Here is a 23,632-nt window from a genome sequence, read left to right on the forward strand (position 1 = left end):
TGGCCTACTCTGGTACGTGCATTGCGATTGCATTTTCCATTGTCGCTAATCTGGCTAATTGGCCAAATGGCCGATTCGAGACGCCTACTGCGACAAATGCTGCCTATCTCCTAATTGCCATCCAAATTAGCCAAACTGCAGCACTGCCAGCCCATGCGGCTAGAGCAGGATCGGCTTTAGTTTTCCGTATTGAAATCTGATTGGCAATCATTTGAATTCAATTTGCTATATCTCGGTAATTGCGTCGCGAACTGGAGCTGTTGTTTTACAAACAAAGATTTTGCGCAAGCCGCTGGCCGCTCATAACAACAAGATACAAGATACGCTCCATGTCGACAATATGATGACGTCAAATGCCAAGATATTAACTGCCTGGCTGCATGGCTGATAAAACCGGTTCGCGTGCGTTGCCTTCATTAGGTTCTGCGGGCTACTTACATGCACGTTAGGCCTCGGCATTTATATGTATATGTATGTATGTACATTCGCAATTATATTTATTTATATACATTTAAACTCATTTAAAATACTTAAATTGTCGCACAAAGTAATCAGAATCAGAAAACCTGAGGCTGAGTTGATCGCCCTCGCGCAGACTGGTACGAGAGATGCCAAAGCGGCAACAATAACAACGTCAACAACAACAACAACAACAACAATAACAATAACGAGAGCAACAGCCAGCGAAAAGACAACAGCAACAGCGACGGGGCCATTAACAATAAACAATTAAAATAAGTGACAGACCATGTAGAATACTTTGTAGAAGGCAAAAGCAGCAACTCCGCAGTCGCCGCGATTTGTATCTGGTGTGAACGGTTTTGTCTCGACACATTTCACAAAATTCGGTTTCTTCCCCTGAAGAATGGTAGTACGCCATGGTAAGATCTAAGAGCAATCATGTGAAATAGAATTTTGCTAAATAATTTCGCAATGCCAGTTCCAAGAAGCTTGATGGAAACTTAACTAAGATTATAAATTGATAAGCCAGAACAAATGTAATAAACAGTCTAAAGCTTAAAACTTATATGTATTATGCATAGTATATAATGTATATATATTCAGATTAGCTGAGCATAAAGAAAACTTGAACAAATTGAATTGAAGCTGTGCTCAAGATATGAAGGCATTAATTCTCAACAAACTATCTGTATAGGCTATAAACATCTTTATATGTAGATAAACATAATTCGCCTTGAGCACTACAACAAATCAGCTGCTTTTACATGATATCTACAACTTTATTACTCAAGCAATTGATTAAATTAATGCATACAGGGAATCTATTAGAGATAAAATAAAAGTCGTGTAGTGCTAATGTAGAGAGGCTATACAAATTTATTTAAAATAATCTAAGCCCATCTGAAGTTAGTATTCATAACATCTGAGTGGACTACGGCACATCCCACAGGTAACAAGCTCCATACTTAGAAACCCCTTTGCAAGTCCAAACTAGAGATGAGAGTGTTAAAGCAAACATGTATTATTCAAGTAACACCCCATAATAAGACGAGCTTGCAGTCTTAAATACCTTACCTAATAACTCCATAAAGTCCTGTTAAGAATGTAACTAAATTGCAAGCTGCTTTACGATAACTGCAAATATTTACTTTAGCTATGGCAGAAATGCTATTAAACTGTCGCCAACAGAATTTCTAACAATTGTGGGTAATAGAATTTGAGGTATTTTTCTAATAGATTACAGTTTAGATAAACTCCAAAGCTCTATGAAATTATTCTGTTTACTGCAATTCTTTTGAGTTTTGAGCTTATTTCTAAACATTTTTGTAATATTCTATCTGAAACTGTTATGAAACCGACACGCACTCCTGGTTAGTTTCTTCTTCTTCTCCATCATAAGACTGCGTCGTGTGGAGCCGTGCGTGTTCATGTCACGAAAGAAAACACGACAAGCGCCCAACTCTAGACGCAGCATAACGTACCTAGTACAAACGAACATTCGTGCCTACATACACCGAGCAACAACAAAGACGGCAAACATGACACAACAACAATAAACAATAAACAAGAAACAACAGCAACAACAACAACTTGGCCGCTTGGTACGCTTGGATTTATCTCATAATAATCTACGCGCATGTGCGGCATATCTTTTCAGTCAATTTCAAGTACATTTTACCTTTTTGGTCTTGTGCCACCGCTGTCGCCTGTTGATGGCCCGGCTAGGGCTGCTCGAAGCTGGAGCTGAGCTAAACTCGAGCTGAGCAAATAGCTAGCAGCATCAACAGGAGTAGTCAACAGCAACGGCAACGGCAACGGCAACGGAACGGGAACAGCTATGGCTGTGACTGCGACTATGGATATGGGTATGGGTATGGGTATGGGACTATAGGTACAACAAGCTCTGGCTACGTTTGTCGGTCAAAATCAAAATCAGCCCCAGCCTTTGTTCCTCCAATTCCGAGAATCGTGGACCAGTTATGAAACAAGTCTGCAACATACATACTCACAAATATACATACATATGGGCTCAAGACTCAACACGAACAGAGCGAACAGAAAAAAAAAGAATAAGAAGAAACAGAGGCAGGCAGCGCAGGAGAATAAGCAGGAGAGAGGGAGAGAGGGAGACAGAGAGAGAAGAGAGACAGATAGAGTGAGAGGGAAGAGAACTAAAAGGATAGCGTGCGCTGAAAACAATAAAGAACCAAACAAGAGCCAAGCGAATGCCCAAAGCAATGGGCAATGGCTTTGAAATCTGGGCCCAGACCTGCGCCTGGGCCAGGGCCCGGGCCAGTTTTCGGTCTCGTCTCGTTAGCTGCATGCGCATCGAAAAAGCAGCGAAAAAATACTTTATGGCTCGGGCTGCGAGTTGACTTACAACAGGGACTTCAGTCCGGCTCTTGGTGTACCTGCCACTTAGCCTCGGACGACTGCGAAGCGTCGGCAACTTAATTTCTTGCGGCAGCCGCGCTCAACTTCTCCATCATGGTGCTGAGGCGCAGTAAAAATAAATTAACAAAAGCCCCACCACCATCAAGCAGCCGACTTCCCTAGCTGTTCAATATTAGTTTTAATAACTTGCCTTCCCCGCCCTCGCCTCTCCTAAAATGCTGTGCAGCTGTACCGTCTGTGTAACAAGACATTATTGGAACTTTCTGCTGTTCTATTATCTTTACAAAGCAAATGCTTTCCTCTCTTAGATAAGATATCTGCTGTATAAATAGTGTTACTTGTTTTTCAATTTCAATATTCCACATGAAATGCTCATACATATAATTTCTTTATCTTATGTACTTGATGTGCTTGTAAGGGACTGACTCTTAAATGTTATTTTGTTATTTATAACAAGTCCATGACATTCTAAGTTCGGTATATGTACAACACAATTAACGAACTAGAATATATCATTAAAAATATATTATAAATTTGGTAATCAAAAAAGAGAATATACTATAGACTTTGAAATATCTCCCAAAATAAATGTGTTGAAACTTTTCAGATTTAACCATAATAAATGGATAGATATTCTGCTTTTAAATTTGAGAACCGCAACGATATCTAAATATTTTACTCTTTTTTCTAACATCTTGGAGACTTTTAAAATAATTCTAAAAAACTTCTCGAGGTTTCTAACAAGATTAAAAAACTTTGCTGATCTGAACTTTATATTCAACAGTTCTATGCCTGGGTTCTACATTGTAAAACTGCTGTCAAAGATATCCACGTTATTTCCAGCAAAGTTCAAAGATCTTTCTTTGCTGATCTCAGTTTCAGATTCAAGAGGCGAGTCACTAAATTTGATCGCATTGTGTTGACCTGTGTTATTATTGGTAGGAGTGAAACGAGATGCCACCACAAAGCTGGCCTTTAGTATTGGCAAAAAGTGGTTCAACAGCCTCGGCTACAGTGGCTGCAAATTAAGACCTTTTCTGCAAAGCAGTCTCAGCATGCTCAGAAACGAAAGATTCAAACAAACTCTTTCGATGCTTCGCCTCGCTGCGAGCCGCCTCAACTTTCACTTGAGTGGTTAGTATTGCTCAACTGTCATTCTATTCTTTTGTCTGCTTTTGACATTCAACGGAAATAGAAAGTATTGCCTGCTTCTCGCATTGACGAAGTTGTGCCAAAACTAATAATTATTCTCCAACACTCTCCTTTCGCTTAACACGCATGCAAATTAACGCAAATATCGCATGCAAATGTTGAACATAAAAATCAAATAAAAACTTTGCATCAATAAGTAGGCGTGACATATCGAAAGTCCTTTAACTAGACAAAACTCTAAGCGTGATTGAGTGTTGTGGCATTGAAACAATAGAGACGCTGCAGACTTTGATCTGCCGTTGACATGGCTCAAATATAGTGGCACACTCTGGTCACAGTTATATACTAACGAATTGGCTATCAAATATTAGCGTGTCCATTGTATTGAGCTGCTGACCGAACGAGCACTGCTCCACGTGAGTTCAATGACCAGCGCTTAGCCCAGACACGAACCACAACGAGTCGTTGAGTGCGGAGTGTGTGTGTGTGTGTGTGAGTGAGTCCGAATGCCTGAAAATTTGCATAATTTGCAATTGCTAGCTAAATGCCCATGCTTCTCAACGCCTTAATATTTTATAAAAGCCAGTCATTATCATTATGATTGTTATTGCTGTCAACGGTTATGCAATCCCCCACAATGGACTCGGCCAGCCGCCTGGCGCTTAGCTATTGGAAATGCCACACAGTCAGTCGATGCATTGATTTCCCGGGGACCGGAATTATAGACCATGTCGACTGGAGACACAACAAAAGGAAAATCGTTGGCTCACCATGTTGTTGTTGCTATTGCTGTCACACAGCTGCGCCACCATTTCTTATTCAAATTGTTGGCCAAAGAAAAAGTCTCACACGCTCGCTCATGTCATAAAATAAAATAAAAATACAAAAAATGCCGAAACATACAAAAATCAGCTTCGTTGTTGCCATCCACAAGTGTGGCTTAGATTTAAGTTTGTTGTTGTTGCTGTTGTTGGTGTTGTTGTTGACACTTGGCTGGCTTTTATTACGTCACGACTCCGCAATACATTTGACAAATTTATTTTTATTAAAAGCAATTTCTTTGGAGCCGTCGACATGAATTGAATTTCTCTTGATTGAGTTGTTGTTTAAGTGTCTCCCTTATCATCGAGGGAGTAGCTTCGGCTATGTTTATGGACCAATAAGTGATTTTTATCATCTATAATCTGTACCCAGCCAACTTGACGAAATGTATGTACATCTACTTAAGCATGTTTACAAACAAAAGTAAAATAGGCGGTAATTCGATACAAAAAGCGAAATGAGATTGAAATTAATATGGATAAGTCTATGAGAGATGAGTCAGCTGGATAAACGGCTGCATCTCAAAATAGGTCATACTAGTATGACATCTATGAAGCCAATAAAATACACTTAACTTCGTTGCACGACACAATTTTAAGTTCCTATATTACTGCGGACAAACATAACTTGGATCACAATATTTAAAAATAATTAATTAATATTTCTATTTCTGCCTAGAAAACCATAAGCCCCATATATACTATGCATTTATCAGATACATAATAATAGATCAGTAAAACATATTATTATGTACCTATTTATGTATGTATATGGTATAAGTATTCAACGAAGCTGATTATGATGTTTGATTTTTTATATTTTTGAGCTAATAACAGTTTTTATGTTATTAACAGTCTTTACATACATTTTGCATTTTGTTTGCATGTTATCTATTGAATACAATATCCAAACTATAATGATGAATAAAATATTTTTGAATGATTTCATACAAAATTCGGAGAGGTAATAGGCAGATATTAAAAATTTTAAAAGTATTATCATGCAATATCATTCAAATATTGCACTATAAACATGTTAATTACTGACGTTAAGGTATTTTTATAGTCGAGCACAATTGATCAATAAGTTTATTATTATTTGCCATTTAATGTGCAATATAGGCCGCAGCAGCTTTTGCGAATGCTTTCATATTTGCTTTCGTCGAAAAAAAAACGGCAGCAGAAAATATGACAGTAAAAACTATATTTTAAACTTGCTTGAAGATACCCTACACCCTATACGTTGATTTAATCTTTACTAATTTACCAATGGCAACATTAATATAGTAGTAATATAGTATAATATCACGTGTTCTTAAACAATAATCTAATTTAGTTCTCGTGGACATTAGCTATTAAAGACAATCATATAGACGATGTCAGACTAATTGATGATACAAGAATCTGTCATTTATCAGATATTCTTATATACGAATCATTATAATCCCGTAAGGGTCTTTTGTCTACCGTTGGATTAAAATGATAATACCCATCTTAACTAATTATCAATAGGTACTGTTTGCATAAAGAGCCGCATGAGAAGCGAAAACCGAATCGGGCTGATTAATGCAAAACGCGGCAGTTGGCACAACTTGTCACAGATTCCATTAGGTCATCGCCGTATTTGCATATGTTCGCAGAATCAAAATATTTACGCCGTGCGTCGCCCCAGCTAAGAATACCCGTGCAGAAAATAGACTCAAATTGGGAGCTGGGAGCTGGGGCTACATGCTGTGCGATGCGAACTGTGAGCTATGCGCTGAGAACTGGGAACAGGTATCAGCTGTTGGCCAATTATGCGAACACGATCGCCGCGATCTTGTGGGAAAAGCAAAGAAAGTTGCGCAGGTGGCGGCGCAGCTGCCCAACAGCGACTTTTCCTAACCCGAACTCACCGCGGAGACGCAGGAAAATTGGCAATCATTTGTAAACAATGTGCGAAGCGAATCATGACAGGGTGCGGCGGGTTGGGGGCGCGGCCAAGCACACTCAGCCCGTATGTCTATCTATCTATTGACTGCTCAGCGCGGTCAGAAATAAGAAATAAGAAATACGCGCCGCGTGACCCACTTTCAAGTTGTGTTTTTGTCTGCTTTTTGTTTGCACTGTTGCCGTTTGTTCCACGTTTCACGCTACTGCTATACAAACATAAATATACACAAATATATACATCTACTAAATATATATATATATATATATGTATATGTATTGGTATATGTATATATATCGCACTCACTGTGTCGAGTTTCTTTCCGCGCAACAAGTTTTTAGGCAAATTAGCAGCCAACAGCTGCAAGAATTATCGACGTCGCTCATTGAAAGTTGATTAACCACTTGCCAACTACTTGAGGCCAGAACTTTGCCGATTTGAACAACTACAATATGCTCCTCTCGGTGCCCATTAACAATGGGAAAACCAACTAAATGCTCTTGGCCAAATGTGTGCAAACAGGCGAAATCGACTCGAAAATCCCCATCGATTTAATGCTATTTGTCTGTCCGTCAGCCTCTCAGACCATTCGTTGGTGTATTTACTGGAGACTCTCGGCTGGAAATGGTGATTATAGACATTAAAACGAGAGTAATCGATATCACGTATATTTTTCCCACTTATATATGGCTAAACAGAAATATGGCTTTCAAGAAAATTGCACATAAAAGATATATATGTATATAACATAACATGAACAGCTGAATTAATTCAGCTTTATCTATGTCTCTCCATGCATCTGTTAGACAACAAGTCAACATTGTTTTTTTTTTTTATATTATTTTATTTTATTTTATTTTATTTTTTTTTTTTGTTTGCAGTCTATTTTTTGTGCTTTATTTATTTCTCTTGTAGATTTTTAACAATCATATACAACTTTTAATTCGTTTAATTCAAATGACATAAGTACATATATTACATGTTCTATATATTATAATTTTAAATTTCTCCATTTGAAGGGTCATAAATAGAAGTCGATTATAGCCCTAAAGTTCTCAGCTTTGTTCAATATTATTGTGAAAAGGTTCATATATACATACATAAATATGTATAGACTCTTGATAAAGATTTCGAGCTGAGGAGCTCTAATAATGGTTGTATAACCGTCTGTTTATCTCTTCCTCCGTAAGAGTTTCATTATTATTATTAATATTATATATATTTAATTGGAGTAGTATTTAATAGTAAGATTATATTGCATTATATAGTAGTAGCTTAAAAATCAGTCAAGAACCAGATTAAACTTTTTTACCCATTTTTATGGAGCTGGGAAAAAAGATTTCAAGAGATCTGCTTTGTTTTACTAGCCGGTTACTCTGCACTACGCTTGTAATATTTCCAAATCATCTACTTCCGCCAAGACGGCTGATAAGAAGCTGCTTACGTTTGGCGCAAGATAAACATTTGTCTAGTTGATCTACAACAACAGATAACAACGCACTAGTATATACAAGTACATATGTATATGTATATAGTGGTAGTAGGTCAAAAACTTGTGTGTGTTTTTATTAGATTAGTCTTTTGAGCCATTATGTTCAAGTACTATTTAAAGCCGATAGCGTAATCGAATGTGAATTTAATTGCTAATCAATGTGAATTGTTTTTATCAATTTGAAGTGAGTGCGCGTGTGACTGAGAATGGCCATAATGAAAAGAGGAAAATTACTCTTCAATTGATTTTTGCTGCTGTCTGCATCCAGTGACAAAGTCCAATGTCGTGTATAAGCCACACTAGCTGGGGATTTTATACTAGCGAATACCCTGTATTTAATAGACCTAGGGGAATATCAATAAAATCCACGCAGTATGCGCTCAGGTGTTCTGGCCAACTCACAATGCTGCCGTTTGTTTGTTTACGGCACATGAAGGTGACTCAGCAGCTTAGTGCAACACGGCGACACAGAGCTGCAGCAGCATGTTGCTGCTGACTGGCTGCAGCTAGAGGGAGCCTAACTGCACTTTGAGGCCATTAGTTGAGCTGCAAACCTGTTGATTTTGTTGACAATGCTAACGGATGTTGGCTCAGCTGCACGTGAGAGTCATTTGTCCTTTTGGCCAGTCACTTGGCATTTCCAGCAGAGAGAACGGCCGAGAGAGAGAGAGCAAGAGAGTGAGTGAGACAGAGTGAGACACACACAATATGCAAACGTGAGAAAATGTGCGAAAGTACCAAGTAGGGTATACCAGCTTTCGGGTGGGAATGTAATGCGTGTATGGGGCAACACGTAGACAAGGGCCAATCACTGTTCAGTGTGAGATGATGTAATTGGCCGAGCTCTCGGGAAAGTGGATCAATGGCACAGCAAACATTCGCATACATAACCCACTCATAATCGTCAATCCGCTGTTCCTTTTGTATGCATTGCAGCTCACAGACGAAGTTGTGCGCAAGAAGAGCGAATACCAAAAACATTTGGAGGGCTACAAGGCGTTACGCACGCGCTTTGAAGAGCACTACATAAAAGGTGAGTGACACCGTATGACTAGCCGGCTAAACTATCTCTATTCGAGCAATTCGTCCTTCCCGCCCGTGCAGCACCGGGTCGAAGTGGTCGCAAACTGGACGATGTGCGGGACAAATATCAAAAGGCCTGCCGTAAACTGCATCTTACCCACAACGAATACGTGCTCTCCATCACTGAGGCCGTCGAGGTTGAGAAAGACTTCCGCACAGTGCTGCTGCCGGGTCTGCTCGAGCATCAACAGTCTGTGCAGGAGAGCTTCATACTCCTCTGGCGCAACATTCTCTTGGAAGCGGTTCAGTACAGCGATTTGACAGCCGATAAATTCAAAGAGATTCAGAAACGCATCGACACTGTGATAAGCGGCATAAATCCCACGGAAGAGTATTCTGAGTTTACAGAGAAACACAAGTAAGTGTAGACCCTGCTCAAAACTTTCGAATATTAGACAGTTCTACAAGAAAAATGTCACATTAGGCCTCATTGGGATATTCGTAACAAGCTCTAACCAAATAATTATGTTATTATTCATAAGTATGTGCACTAATTAGACATTGTGCGTTAAGATATACCAATCCTATACTAGACAATATAATTTTTACATATTTTAACTGTTAGAAATTTATTAGTAGCTGTTATCATTAATGATTACCGGGAATAACTTGAGTCATGTATAATTAAATCAATCAACTACAACTATTTTGATAATATAAGAGATTTCTAAAAAGTATCATAAATAAATGATTTTTGATATTCGTAGAACTTCGCCCACAACGCCGCTGCTCTTTCAATTCGACGAGACACTCATCGAGGACATACCGGGCAAGCTGACTGCGAGCACCCTGACCGTAGATAACCTGACCGTGGATTGGCTGCGCACGCGGCAGCTGGAGCTGGAGGCGGCTGTTAAGGATTGCCAGGAGAGACAACTGAAGATAATTGAGCATGTGAATGGTGGCTCGCCTGTGGCCAACGGCAGCATCATCTCCAATGGCAGCAGTGCATCTAACGGCATACAGTCCAACAAGGATAGTCAAACGTGAGTAGATACCTATCGAGTGTCGATGGATATCGCAATCACTATCCGGCTTCGATATTCGCAGTCGCCAGTCGAAGGACCTCAATGCGCTGCGCTGCCAGGAGAAACAAAAGCAGAAGCTCGTCGACATGATCAGGTGTGCGCTGAACGAGGTGGGCTGCGAGGAGCTGCCCTCCGGCTGCGACGATCATCTGTCGCTGGAGCAGAACTTTATCGAGCACGGCTTCAACAACGAGCAGCAGGTAGGTGTTAAGGCTTGATCGAACTAGCAATTGAATATGGGCGTTGGTTAGCTGTAAGCGTAGCGGTTTGGGTCAGCATCAGTGATCGACTAATCGTATGACATATTCAACTATTTCTACTCTCTTGGATGCCGCCTTCTGCCCCATACACACATACACACGTATACACCTACACACACACATATATATGTATATCCACAAACCATTTCTTAACCCATTCTAATTGAACATGCGTCGCTGCAATAGCGCTCCAACTCCACTAGCTCTCCAGGTCTGGGTATTATGAATGAGCTGATGCGCCGTGGTGGCGTTCTTACGCTCCTGCGTGGCCGTGGTCGCCACTTCAAGCGCAAGTCAACGCCGCAGCCAACGACGCCCATGGCCAGAGCGCGTCCAGGTAGATTCTCGAAGATGCAGCCTCGCTCGCAGAGCCTGGGATCACTGTCGGTAATTACGGATACGCGTAGTCCTGCACGTTACGAGCCAGTTACTAACCCAATGCGTCTGGCGGCCAGCGTCCACTATCTCGGCGAGGAGATTGTGCTGAGCGCTCAGCCGCCGGCGCTGCCTCGTTTGCGACGCACGCAGTGTTCGATGTTGTGTTTGGGCGAGGGTGACCCATCAGTTGATCCTTTGCAGTTGCCGTTACCGCTCCCGGTGGCCCTGCCCGCGCCCCCATCCTCGCCCCTAACTGCCACTGCCATTACTAACACTAACAACAATCACATCTACACGGATCTGGAGCTGGTCAACAAACCCTCCTCTGGTGAAGAAGAAACAAATGCGAATACGGATGTGAATGCAAATGCGGATGCAAATGCGGATGCGGATGTCGACAGCATTGCCAGTGAAAATGATATGGAAGTCAGCTGCCATCAGATTCAGATTGAGATCAATCGCGTCGAGTCGGACGACTCGCAGGCAGTGCCCCAGAGCTCCATCGATGCCCATCTAGACCGAATCGATGAACTAAACCGCGTGCTCGATGATCGGTTAAAGCGCAGCTTACAGCCTATGAGCCCTATGGATGTGAATGCCATCGAGAGCGCCGAGGATGTGAATGTGCAAAGGCGCCAGGCTGAACTGAATGCCGATAGCCAAGCCAAGCGCTGTTCCAGCTCAAGCTCCGAGTGCCGCTCCTCGCTGCAAGGCGCCAAAGATGCCGCCCAACAGAAGAAGCGATCACTGTCCTTCACGCAAAAGTCGATTAGTAACATAATCAGCAATATTAGGGAGTTCTCCAAGAGCCCCTTGGCACGCATGGGCAAAAGTGCGACGCTCAGCGAGGAGCCGGATCCAATTAAGCTGTCCGGCGAGCCGAGCCAGCTCTCCAACAGCAGTGAATCACACACGCAGCACAGTAACACTAACAGTAACAGTAACAGCAACAGCAACAGCAACAGTAACAGTAACAGCAACAGTAATAGTAATAGTAATAGTAACAGTAACAGTGTTCACAACAACAACAACAACAATGCCCATCCATGCCCACCAACAAGCACCGCCAGCTCCATGGCGACGACATTGACAACGACAAGCACATCCACATCCACATCCACATCGACAACGATGCCGTCCAAGGAAACCTCAAGACTGAAATTTAAAGTGCCAAAGATACAAAAGAAATCGAAAGCCATCCGCAATACATTCCGTACCAAGTTGCTCAGCTTCCAGCTGAGACGGTCCAAGCCGTGCAAGCAGTGCACCAAACGACGTCGGATACATCCCAGCAAGAGTGTATTGGACTTTGCCAAGGAGTTCGAGACGAATCCCCAAGAGCAGACCGAGCAGGAGCAGTTCTGTAGTTGCCCAAAGGGGAAGCCAAAGGCGCTGCGAATGTCCTGCCCAAAGGATCGCCCCTTCGAGATACCCAGCTCCGAGGAGCTGGACGACGAGGATGACGACGGCAACGAGGACAGCAGCAGCGACGATGTGCTCAGCCTTAAGGAGCACTGCTACTGTGTGCCCAGCTTGGCAGCGAGTGTGAGTAGCAGCGAGCCCCGATCGAGATCAGCATCGAGGCCGAGCCGTCTGCAGCATCCACAACAGTATCTAAATCTAAATCCAAATACGCACTGCCAGCAGAGGACCTCATTGCACATTGCTTGCCGTATTCCCGTAGTCGTACTCCTTCGTGTGCATGTGCTTTCAGTTTGCATGTTTCAGCTTTCCTTTGCAACTTTCTGCTTTCGATGCTGAACGTAGAGCGTAGACAGAGCCTAACCCAACAGACAAAAATACCAAAAATAAAATTCATGTCGCACTCTGATCACATTTGACATCAGTGGGATGTTTATAAGATAGTGACTGATCTTGATTGATACAGACAGAGCTTAGATTACACAATATCTGACACAGACACAGAGATTGTCCCACTATATTGAAGGGTTCTTTGATAACCTCTTCATGAAACATCGTAAATATTTCCCTTTGGCATTTGCATTAGCTAAATTTGTGATTGGTAAAAAAATCTAGATCAAAATTAATTTATAATATATTTATTTATGTATTTTAATCAATTTAACTTTTGTAAATATTTAGATTAGGTTAAATCTGTGTTACTACAGTTCATTCTAACTTTTCATACAGCCCTCGGCTATTATGCTAAATTTACTTGTGCGTGTCAAGAGACACAGAATGAGAGAGACAGAGAGAGAGAGAGAGAAAGGTGCAAGTTGAGGCGCTAAGATTATGGATCCAATCCAAATATTTCATTCAGTTTGCTCAGATCTGGCGCGCAGCGAAGACGTCTACTGCCGCCAGATATTTTACCTATTGGGTATACCGCTAAGACATACACGCACACGCACACATAGATTGAAAGAAATGTTTGGCGTCTGTTTGGCCAGTGAAAAATTGGAAATAATTTTCCTCAATTATAAATAGAGTGTGCGCGTGTGTTTCGCCTTGACATAAAGAGTATTGCGCAAGTAGCTGAGCTTGGGCCTTGGTATGAGTAGCACCACTTCCGGCGAAAGCCACAGCTGCAGTGGCTATGGCAGTGGCAACGGTGCCACAGACAGTGGCATCTTTGAGTCGATTGTCTTTGCCGGTCGCCCGGTGCCGCCGGTGCGCAGGAAGCGGCCCAAATCGAAAATATTTGTGAGTCAATCGAAAGACCTTGAATGCATTCGTCTCAGCCGAATATAGACGTAGTAATAACCACTTTTTGTTTTCACTGCATCCACGTATATTGAATCTAATTTATTTTGCTGCATATCTATATTTATTTTATTTTGAGTAATGCTTTAAGGCATTTAATGCCATTTCACTTTCGTCAGACGTATTTGCACCCACACACTTCCGTTTGGGCAGTGAGTGGGAATGGAAAACGAAATGGAAATGGAAATGGCAATGACAATGGAAATGGCGTACTAAATATTTAATTTGTGCTTTGCATGTTGAACTAATCCGAAAATAATAATGGAAAATGCGGCTAAATGGGGCATTTGACTAACTATCCGTATTGATACTGCTTGCAGCTCTCGCTATCCACGAATCGTCCCCTGTACGAGGAGGAGTGGTTCCATGGCGTCCTGCCCCGCGAAGAGGTCGTCCGTTTGCTGAACAACGATGGCGACTTCCTCGTGCGCGAAACGATTCGCAACGAAGAGAGCCAGATCGTATTGAGCGTCTGCTGGAACGGACATAAGCATTTCATCGTGCAGACCACTGGAGACGGACACTTCCGGTTCGAGGGCCCGCCCTTCCCCAGCATACAAGAGCTCATCATGCATCAGTATCACTCAGAGCTCCCAGTCACCGTCAAATCCGGCGCGATTCTGCGCCGACCCGTCTGCCGAGAGCGTTGGGAGCTCAGCAACGACGATGTCGTGCTCCTGGAAAAGATCGGCAGGGTAATATGCAAACTGATCTCCGTTTGCGCCATGGCAATTCATCGAAATGTTCTTTATCTCCTCGCAGGGCAACTTCGGCGACGTTTATAAGGCCAAGCTCAAGTCCACGAAACAGGATGTGGCCGTTAAAACCTGCCGCATGACTCTACCGGACGAACAGAAGCGTAAATTTTTGCAGGAGGGCCGCATCCTGAAGCAATATGACCATCCCAACATTGTCAAGCTGATTGGCATTTGCGTGCAAAAGCAGCCCATTATGATTGTCATGGAACTGGTGCCGGGTACGTAAATATAGATGATAGATAAATCTAACGTAACCATTTCAAGTGCAATGTATTTATCTCAGACACGGGGATGACTAAATATTTACTACTTACTAGAAGAAATTGTCTTGGTCAAAGGCACAAAGTTATTTTACTCATAATAGCCTTCCATATAGAAGTTGCAACAACTGAAAATTTTATGGTATTATACGAATATAAATTCACGTAACCATTAAAAAAGTGAAAGAGTATATTAATTGTATGCCATATCCATCAGTTTGTCCAAATGGCTGTCCCTGCTTTTCCCGCCCGTATGAACATAAAGTTAAGGACTTGGAATTTTGAATATATATTCATATAAGAATCAGAAAATATTATATCTTGTATGTCAAATTATGAAACTGAAAATCTTCAAAAGTCTTGCAGAAAAAAGTTAATGTTGCTTTACTAATAATAATACTAATAATAATAATCAATTCTAAATATTTATATTTTGGTAAATCAATAGAGAAGATTTAACAAAATATAAATATTTAGAATTGATTATTTACACTAAAGCCGAACAGATAATTTTATATTTTTTCTAGACGACGTATTCCAAATTTTTTTTTAAATATCTGTAAACATAATTCTTTTCTCTAGATCTCTAGAAATAGTTACCAAATCTTAAATTGCATATGTCCTAATGCTACTTAATTATTATCTATTATCTTCCAGGCGGCTCCTTACTAAACTATCTGCGCAAGAACTCAAATACGCTCACCACACGGCAACAGATGGGCATGTGCCGAGACGCTGCAGCAGGTGAGTGGTAGACCAACCCAGCTGCATATAGTTCTTTGTTAATTAGAACAATTTATTCTGAAAATAACATTCATTTTAGGCATGCGATATCTGGAATCTAAGAACTGTATACATCGTGATCTCGCAGCTCGAAATTGTCTTGTGGACTTTGAGCATAGCGTTAAAATATCAGATTTTGGCATGTCACGCGAAGAAGAAGAATATATAGGTATATGGGCGTACAACTGAAAATATATAAGATCATTTAACCAACATGATTTTCTGCTCAAACAGTTTCCGATGGCATGAAGCAAATACCAGTCAAATGGACAGCGCCCGAAGCTCTTAATTTTGGCAAATACACAACTCTCTGCGATGTTTGGTCGTACGGCATTCTCATGTGGGAGATATTCTCCAAGGGCGATACTCCATATTCTGGAATGAGCAATTCGCGTGCTAGAGAACGTATCGATACAGGTACGTTTTGCTTAATAGAAAATTAATTTAAACTTCTTACTTAGACGGTGCTCGGTAGTTAAGTTGTTGAACGGATCGTGCTTCGAACTCGAAGCAGTATTATTTAAGGCAAAGATAATAAGTGATAATTACCACTTGGGTTAATCACTTATTGGATTCTCATAGTATGCAAATATATTTTCAATGTAAAAACTACCGTTTTTGAATAGTTTATCATATTCTGTACTTGGAAATTATCTGTATTAGCAGAATGTAGAAAAGTTCCTCCAAATTCAATCTCTAGTCCGAATCCTTTAGTTTTACTTTGGAAAGTAAGAAAATACAGATTTGTTGAATGCAAGTACATCCCCTAATTTACACACTACCACAATATAATATATGAAATATTGTAGTATAATTTTCAAAAGCTAGACAAGAAAGTATTTCAAATTTATATAAAATATGGTTATGTAATCTATTATTATTGTATTATTTATTTCGTCATATTCTTTCAGGATATCGCATGCCCACGCCGGAGAATACGCCGCCCGAAATGTACCGTCTGATGCTGAAGTGCTGGGCCGCTGATGTCGATGCTCGTCCGCATTTCGACGAGATCTACAATGTCGTCGATGCGCTCATACTGCGTCTGGACAACAGTCACTGAGCGCCTTAGATGTCCAGGCTCTGTGCGAAGCTGTAATTAACATAGTTATTTTTAATACACACTCAACGTAGTTCTGAGTAAGCGCTTTTAAAGTATGTCACTTCCTAGGACTACACAACGAAATGCCTGTATTTATAAAATACTGTATACACATATACATTATAAGAAAAATGCCTATAATTAAATTTTAGCATATTGACTATATTAATATATATAAACAAAAAATCAGATATTTATATACACATAATATAGTCTTATATATTTTAACATATGTATGAGTAATCAGCCGAGTGCCTGCTTGATAGTGTGTGTGTGTGTGTGTGTGTGTGAACGTGTAAGAGTGTATGAATGCGAGTGTATGCGAGATCCTGTACGATTTGTCATTACGAATCCTTATTGTGCCAAAAACAGCAAAATAATAATAAAAAGAAGCCAGAGAAATTTGGAAAACTCGGCGTGTGCTTGATGAACTCCTAGCCGTAAGCTCTTGAATATATGTTATCTATGTTAGTTTTCTATGTATTTAAGAAGAAGAGATAACACACACATTGTAAATTAAACAGTCCTGCTGACTTGATATTGAATTGTATATTTATTTAATGCTATTTACATTTCTACTACGATTACAACTCTATTAACATACATTCAAGCTCTAAATTAAGCTCAAATTTTTGCAGTGTTGCAAATTTTGTGCAATAAAATTGAAAATAAATCAAAAATAGTGCATACACAAATATAGAAAAAACCATAAAACCATAAGTAATATGTTCATAGAGCCTTATCATTAATTGCCAGTGGAACATCGGAGAACTCGACCTTTGCATAATATTTCTTCAGCTCGTTCTTCAGCTCTAGACTGTGCGCCCAGTCTCTCGTCTCGCAGATCACTTTCACCTCCACCGTGTAGATGTCGCGCAGCCAGGCGCGCTCGTGCATAATGTCCTTGATGGAGACACCCAAGCGCACCAGCCGGGCGCAGAGATCGTTAATGCCACCCGGACGATCACTGACCTCCACATTGAACTTGACCAAGCGACCCTCGGCTGCCAGCCCGCGCTCCAGGCAACGTCCGAAGACCGTTGTGTCTATGTTGCCACCGCAGAGCAGCACGACAACCCTGCAGATAAACGAGGTTATTGATCATATTGGAAGAGAGTATGAGGTGTGCCAGACGCTGCTCACTTCTTGCCCTTGAGGTCGTCCAAGTGGCCAGCCAGTATGGCAGCCAGACCAGCACCGCCAGCACCTTCGACCACACACTTCTCCTCTTCCACCAAGCGCAAGATGGCCACGGCTATCCACTCCTCCTTCACCACAACCATGCGATCAATCAGGGGCAGAGCTGTGGCATATGCATTGACACCGACCTTGGGCACGGCCAAGCCGTCGGCTAGGGTGTTCTTGATGGGCGTACTTATAGGACCATTGTTTTCCATAGCACGTGAAAAGCTGGCGCACTTTTCCGACTCTACGCCCTAGAAATATGAATGGTTGATTATCAAAATTCTAGAGAAGTACAACTCCATAATAGCTTACGATTATTTTAGTCTTGGGCGAGAGCGCCTTCACAGCTGTGGCAATGCCTGCGATGAGTCCCCCGCCGCCAACGGGCACCACAACTGCATCCGGCTCAGGCACCTGCTCCAGTATCTCCAGCCCGATTGTACCCTGGCCGGCCATAATGTGCGGATGATCGTAGCCATTGATATACAGCAGCTGCTCCTCCCGCGACATCCGCATAGCCAGCGACTTGGCCTCGCCCATATCCTGGCCCTCGACAATCACGCGAGCCTTGTAGTTGCGGCACTTCTGCACCTTCATGATGGGCGCTGCCTTTGGCATCACCACGGTGACAGGAATCGACAACTTCCAGCCATGGTAACACAGCGCCAGGGCGTGATTCCCCAGCGAAGCGCTGATCACGCCCTTGCGTTTCTGTTCCTCCGACAGGCTGAGCAGTGCATACCGAGCACCCCGTTCCTTAAAGCTGTAAACAGAATCATTTTGTGCTTTGATACTGCTGACACAATATGCTGCTGGTGATAATGTCGTATCAAGTCGAAGAGCTATAATTGCTAATCAACCCATTAATTTCTCACTTTCCACGCTATCAACCAAAAACAATGTTATCAGGCCAATATTGAATTTTGGCAAAATACGTGTCGAAATTAATCTAGCGACACTCTTAGATTAAATAAAGGGGCATGTGCATAATTTGCGTAGTTCCGAATGAAAATGAATGCTAATCATAAAGTTACCAGGAAAATTAATATTGCAGGAAAAGGAAATCTTTAGAAACTCATTATGTTCTTTGCTTTTGTTTACTATAGAATTGAAAATCTATGGACTAGCTTCTTTAATGCTCAAACAGTCGCTGTAAAATATAAATTGTACTCTCCAACATTTCGTTTATTTACAAAACAGATTTGTAAGATAATCTCCTACAAAAGGTGAGAATCTATAATCATTATAGACTTGCTATAAAATTTAATTATATTATTAATCGATGATTAATTTTTATATTTCTCAGAATATTAGTACTATTAACAGGCATCATATTCGTTTTACGTCTTATCGCTAGACGGAATATATGATGCCAGACAATAAACACTTATACATACATATACATTCAGTTATATTCAGAAGAAAATTGCATTTGAGCACTTTGGACCTGAATCGAATATATTTACACAATATACAGAAGTGATTCGGTAAAAATAATGCGAAACAAAATACCAAAAGATCTAGTCTAGATGACCTAGTCCTATGTAATCATTTCCGATCAAATTGAAAATATAGCTAGAAATGTAAGTAAAAGTTCTGTTAGAAATACAAGATATTCCCAAGTCTGTTACTGAGGACACTCGGTACTTGAATCCATTTATAGACTTATTTATTTTAAATAAAATTATCCAACTACCAATAACCCAGTACTAAGTTCTCTATTTTCAAGTATATGGATTACTCACCTGCCTGTGTATTGGAGAAAGTCCTTTTTGAAATACAATTCCATCCCATATGTCTCTGACGATGTGGATCTCTACAAATGACTCGTGAGCTTAGACTGCATTCCTATCATCGGGTTCAAAAACTTACGGGACAGGGTGTGCGCTCCACACCACCCTTAATCAAGAAGGCAGCTGAAGTAACATCGTGGAATGAAATTTGTTTCGGATTCTTGGAATCACAGAAAGGATCGACAATTTCGTCGAGTTCACCCGATACGTGTCGCGTCCTAGTATTGGGAACTATCAGCTCCAGCTTGCAGTTCTCTGCGGTTCCATTGGATTCGTTAGCTGATGCGCCATTCAGCCCATTCTGTGTTTGCTCTTTCGCTTCCTGCGACATTTTTGCGATACTCCGCCGTATTGGCATTTAATTAAATTATATCAACTAGAGCCGATGAGCGACAGCGAACAACTGCTCGGTGTGGTATGACTTTTATACATTTATAAAATCAAATTGAGTGAAACAAGCAAGAGTTATTCACGTTCGATTACCGACCATCAAATACCCTAATAATAACTAAAAGTTTTTGTAACCAGTGACCGAGAGTCTAATTTGATTTTATGTAAGGAAGGAGTGCATTAGGAATATCCGTTCATAGGACTTTTTCTACAGCTGGATCAAACGTTCTTAGGATAACTCCACAGTAGACTTTGCCAGAGCTTCACAAATTTACACATAAACAACTAATCCCAATCAATATTATCTTTATCATGTGAGCTCACTGAGGAATCCTTATCCATAACCATATATACATACATATATATAAACGAGCTATGTATGTGGTCTCACTGATCAGATATAGCAAAGCGCATTTCATGAATTAACTATGATGCCCTATGCGAGAGTAAGCCAATTTATATATATTAATGATCATAAAACGGCATATTTCATGCCGATAGAGCAGGCATTTTATGAGAGTTCAGTTGGCGACCGCTGATAAGCCCCCTTTGGTAAGCATTATTGAACTGTGATACGAATTCTCACAATTGTTTTGGTCATTTTGGCAACATCATTTCAGTTGCTGTCGCATTTATAACAGCATACCATACCAATTTTTATTCCGAGTGCAGTAAATAGATGATCATCAATATCATCGATAAGGATTGAGCCAAAAGTTGTGTTTCGTATGAGTTGAGAAACTTAACATGAATTATTTGAATAATGAGAAATAAGTTATGTCAAAAGATATACATACATATATCTATGTATTTGTTAGCATAGCTCAGAACGGGTTGAGCTCCAATATGTAGGATTATTTTACAATATTTCGAAACATTTACATACATGAATTCTTCCAAATTAATGTGCTCTACGGATGATTGAATGAATTCTACTGTTTGAATGAACTCTACCCAACCAATTACTTCTTCCTATAGATTCTGAATTAATCCGATATTCGACTCGGCAACCACACCCCCAACTATAAATAGCCTCAGAGCCTAGCAAATGACTTACTATCAAAAACCTGCGCAGAAGATTGTTAACATCATATACGAAGATAAGAAAAGTACAAATAAAACATATTTTAAGAGACCCAATTACTTTATTTTTGGGCAGCCAGCGAAAACAACACAGCTTATCTTATCATCACATGAGCACAACAAAGTACTAAACAAAGATGCAAATAAAATGGTCAATAAAAGGGAAACCAAACAAACAGAAAACTGAAAACAGACTCTGGTCCCCACAGAACGGAGCAGAGTTCATCTATGTACACCTAGTATAGAGTGTTTACGTCCGATCTCTCGCTAGGCGCTGAAGCTCAGCCAGTTGGCCGGATTGGTGACAGTCATCTGCTCCACCTGCTCGAGCGTTACGCCGCGCTGGAACATGCGAGGCAGAATATTCATGTGTATGTGATGATATCCGTGTCCACCATAGGAAGTCTGGAATAAATGGATATACATTACACAATCTGTGAAAGTGAGAGGGCTAGATCTCAGGAAGAGCGAGGCTCACCAGTCGATGCTTTGTGTGGATGTCGTGCGACATGAGCAGCCTGTCCACGAGTCCCTCGTTGATCAGCTTCATGATGTTCTCAATGCGCTGTCCGTCGGATATCATGTCCACGCTGGCGTTAAGCTGATAGTAGGAGGACTCTGTGCCGAAGAGATCGTATTGCAGGTAACAGCCCAGCTTGGCAAACTCCAGCAGCTCATCCATGTCGAAGATTGTGCCTGCAAATGGAAAAGATTCACCAAAACTGCACTGAAGAGATTCGTTTCCTGCTTACGATCCAAATGCGACATGACGCATTTGTTGGCCCGCCCGCCGGCCTCGAGGTAGAGCCGCATGATTTCGAAGGGTGCCTTGGAGACACGGTGCGGATGCAGGGAGACACCGCAGCCGAGCACCTCCTGGATTTCGCCGGCGGCCAGCAGAGCGTGTCGCTCGAACTCTGCAAAGTGAAGAGAGGGTCAGAAGGAGAATGGCTTGAGTGACGTTTTACTCACCCTGGACGGGGTACACACTGGCCACCTCGCCAATGAAGCCACATTTCACAATGCGACCGTTCACATCGATGCCAGTTAAGATGTCCTTGGAGTACATGTCCGTCATCTGCTCCACTGTCAGATGCTTGTGCGAGGCGTCCTGCGTGGCGTGTATATAATGTCCTGTGCCAGCAATGAAGTGCACGCCCGTTGTCTTGGCCAGGTCCACAATGAACTCCAGATTGGGTTTCAGTCCGTAGGTGCTGTTCTCCACAATGGCGCCGCCGCCATGCTTCTTATAGAGCAGCACATCCTTCCTGACCGCCTCCAGCGCCTCTTCATCGTTGAAGCGCAAGTTCTCCCGGCTCGAGTACGGATACAAGCGGACGTAGCCCAACGTAGACATCTTGATCTTTTGCCGCAATTCGTTCTCAAAGTCCGCCGGCGGCGGCTTATAGAAGTGCTCAAAGTCGAGAGCCACATGCTCATGGGTGAGTGTGCGACCCAACAGATTGGGCGTAATGCTACCAAGCACTGCAGCAGCACATCAATACATTTTGTAGATAGACCCAACCGTTGCATAGTATAATGGAAAAGTTCACTTAATGCTAATTTATTGATAACGAACCGCTTTTCACTGACTGCAACGGCAGCAGAGAAACACACAGAGAGAGAGAGAGAGAGAGAGAGAGAGCGACTCTCTCTACAGTGTTTGATACTCACCCGTTTGTACTCTTGACATTTCTCTGCTATTGATTGGGGTCACCGATTGCTATCCCTTTCTCTCTCCCTAGATTTACTCCGTATGGGAATCTATAGTAACCTCTTGGAGTCTGCGCTGGGCTGTGCTCCGACTGCTGCTGCTGTCACGTGCGATCGCTTTGAGAGCGCTTGGGTAACTGATTGTTGGTTCGAAGCAGTGCGACGCTGGTAGCTGGCACGGAAATCAACTGACAGACAACTGCACTCGTGCAGTCTCAGTATAAGTATTTATTTACATATGTATGTACATATGTATGTATATAAAAATAGTCCAGTCGGTTCACTAACAGCTGTTCGCACATGTGGGACAACTGAAAAAAGAATTTACCATAATTTATTCTATAATCTAATCTACGTAGCGTTCAGTACAGACAATCAGAATGCAAGCACTTACGTACATTATTCCATTATGTTTATTGTTTCGTGGCTTACCGTATAATCGTATTACTTTATACACCTTGTAAAACCTGATTTGCAATGCCTTTACTGTCCCACTCTGCAGGCAAATAAAGAAACAAAACAAAGCCTATGAAAGATACGAGAGTGGGTTTTAAAACAAAAAATTCTGTAAGGCTACAAACAAATTGTAAATCAACTTATCTATCCAAAACGACTGGTGGAAAATTCTAAAGACAGTGAGCTCTTAGTAAAGGAAAATATCTCCGTTTCGACTTGAATTTGGTTCAGTGGAAATTTCATACTCTTCATATATCACTATATATGTAATTTTTATAGAACATAACTATACATATTTTTTCCATTATACTTACCGTAATTGCTGCTATCCTAGCTGTGCCTATTGTCCACTACATACATACATACATTGAATGAGATAGCAGCA

The 23,632-nt window shown here is 41.4% G+C and overlaps 3 protein-coding genes across 11 annotated transcripts in view; 1 reads left to right on the forward strand and 2 right to left on the reverse strand.

Moving 5' to 3' along the window:
* The window catches only part of FER (tyrosine-protein kinase Fer), a 34,622-nt gene extending 16,975 nt beyond the window's left edge, over positions 1–17,647 (forward strand). For 7 of the 9 annotated variants that reach the window (XM_089256176.1, XM_089256188.1, XM_089256162.1 and 4 more), the window contains exons 4-14: positions 9,188–9,284; positions 9,356–9,692; positions 10,042–10,320; positions 10,385–10,562; positions 10,809–12,545; positions 14,045–14,419; positions 14,487–14,700; positions 15,400–15,486; positions 15,566–15,694; positions 15,760–15,942; positions 16,437–17,647. In XM_089256176.1, coding sequence (XP_089112302.1) covers positions 9,188–9,284; positions 9,356–9,692; positions 10,042–10,320; positions 10,385–10,562; positions 10,809–12,545; positions 14,045–14,419; positions 14,487–14,700; positions 15,400–15,486; positions 15,566–15,694; positions 15,760–15,942; positions 16,437–16,588 — 3,768 coding nt within the window. In that variant the 3' untranslated portion in view covers positions 16,589–17,647. The remainder of the gene's footprint in view (positions 1–9,187; positions 9,285–9,355; positions 9,693–10,041; positions 10,321–10,384; positions 10,563–10,808; positions 12,546–14,044; positions 14,420–14,486; positions 14,701–15,399; positions 15,487–15,565; positions 15,695–15,759; positions 15,943–16,436) is intronic. The other 2 variants (XM_089256190.1, XM_089256192.1) reach the window with 2 other exon arrangements.
* On the reverse strand, positions 17,162–20,033 carry Srr (Serine racemase). The gene is made up of 5 exons (XM_030387853.2): positions 19,685–20,033; positions 19,558–19,628; positions 18,125–18,575; positions 17,771–18,063; positions 17,162–17,705 (listed from the first exon to the last, which is right to left on the reverse strand). The coding sequence occupies exons 1-5, from the start codon at positions 19,961–19,963 to the stop codon at positions 17,357–17,359; spliced, it is 1,443 nt and encodes a 480-aa protein (XP_030243713.2). The 5' UTR covers positions 19,964–20,033; the 3' UTR covers positions 17,162–17,356.
* A 1,087-nt stretch (positions 20,034–21,120) lies between these two features.
* LOC115564034 (phosphotriesterase-related protein) lies at positions 21,121–22,976 on the reverse strand. Its single transcript, XM_030387854.2, has 5 exons — positions 22,753–22,976; positions 22,051–22,563; positions 21,831–21,995; positions 21,557–21,774; positions 21,121–21,483 (listed from the first exon to the last, which is right to left on the reverse strand). The coding sequence occupies exons 1-5, from the start codon at positions 22,769–22,771 to the stop codon at positions 21,346–21,348; spliced, it is 1,053 nt and encodes a 350-aa protein (XP_030243714.1). The 5' UTR covers positions 22,772–22,976; the 3' UTR covers positions 21,121–21,345.
* Positions 22,977–23,632: the final 656 nt, after the last annotated feature.

This window comes from Drosophila navojoa, chromosome 2, assembly GCF_054131105.1.
Source record: "Drosophila navojoa isolate 15081-1374.11 chromosome 2, UAZ_NAV_1.0, whole genome shotgun sequence".
Classification (NCBI taxonomy): domain Eukaryota; kingdom Metazoa; phylum Arthropoda; class Insecta; order Diptera; family Drosophilidae; genus Drosophila; species Drosophila navojoa.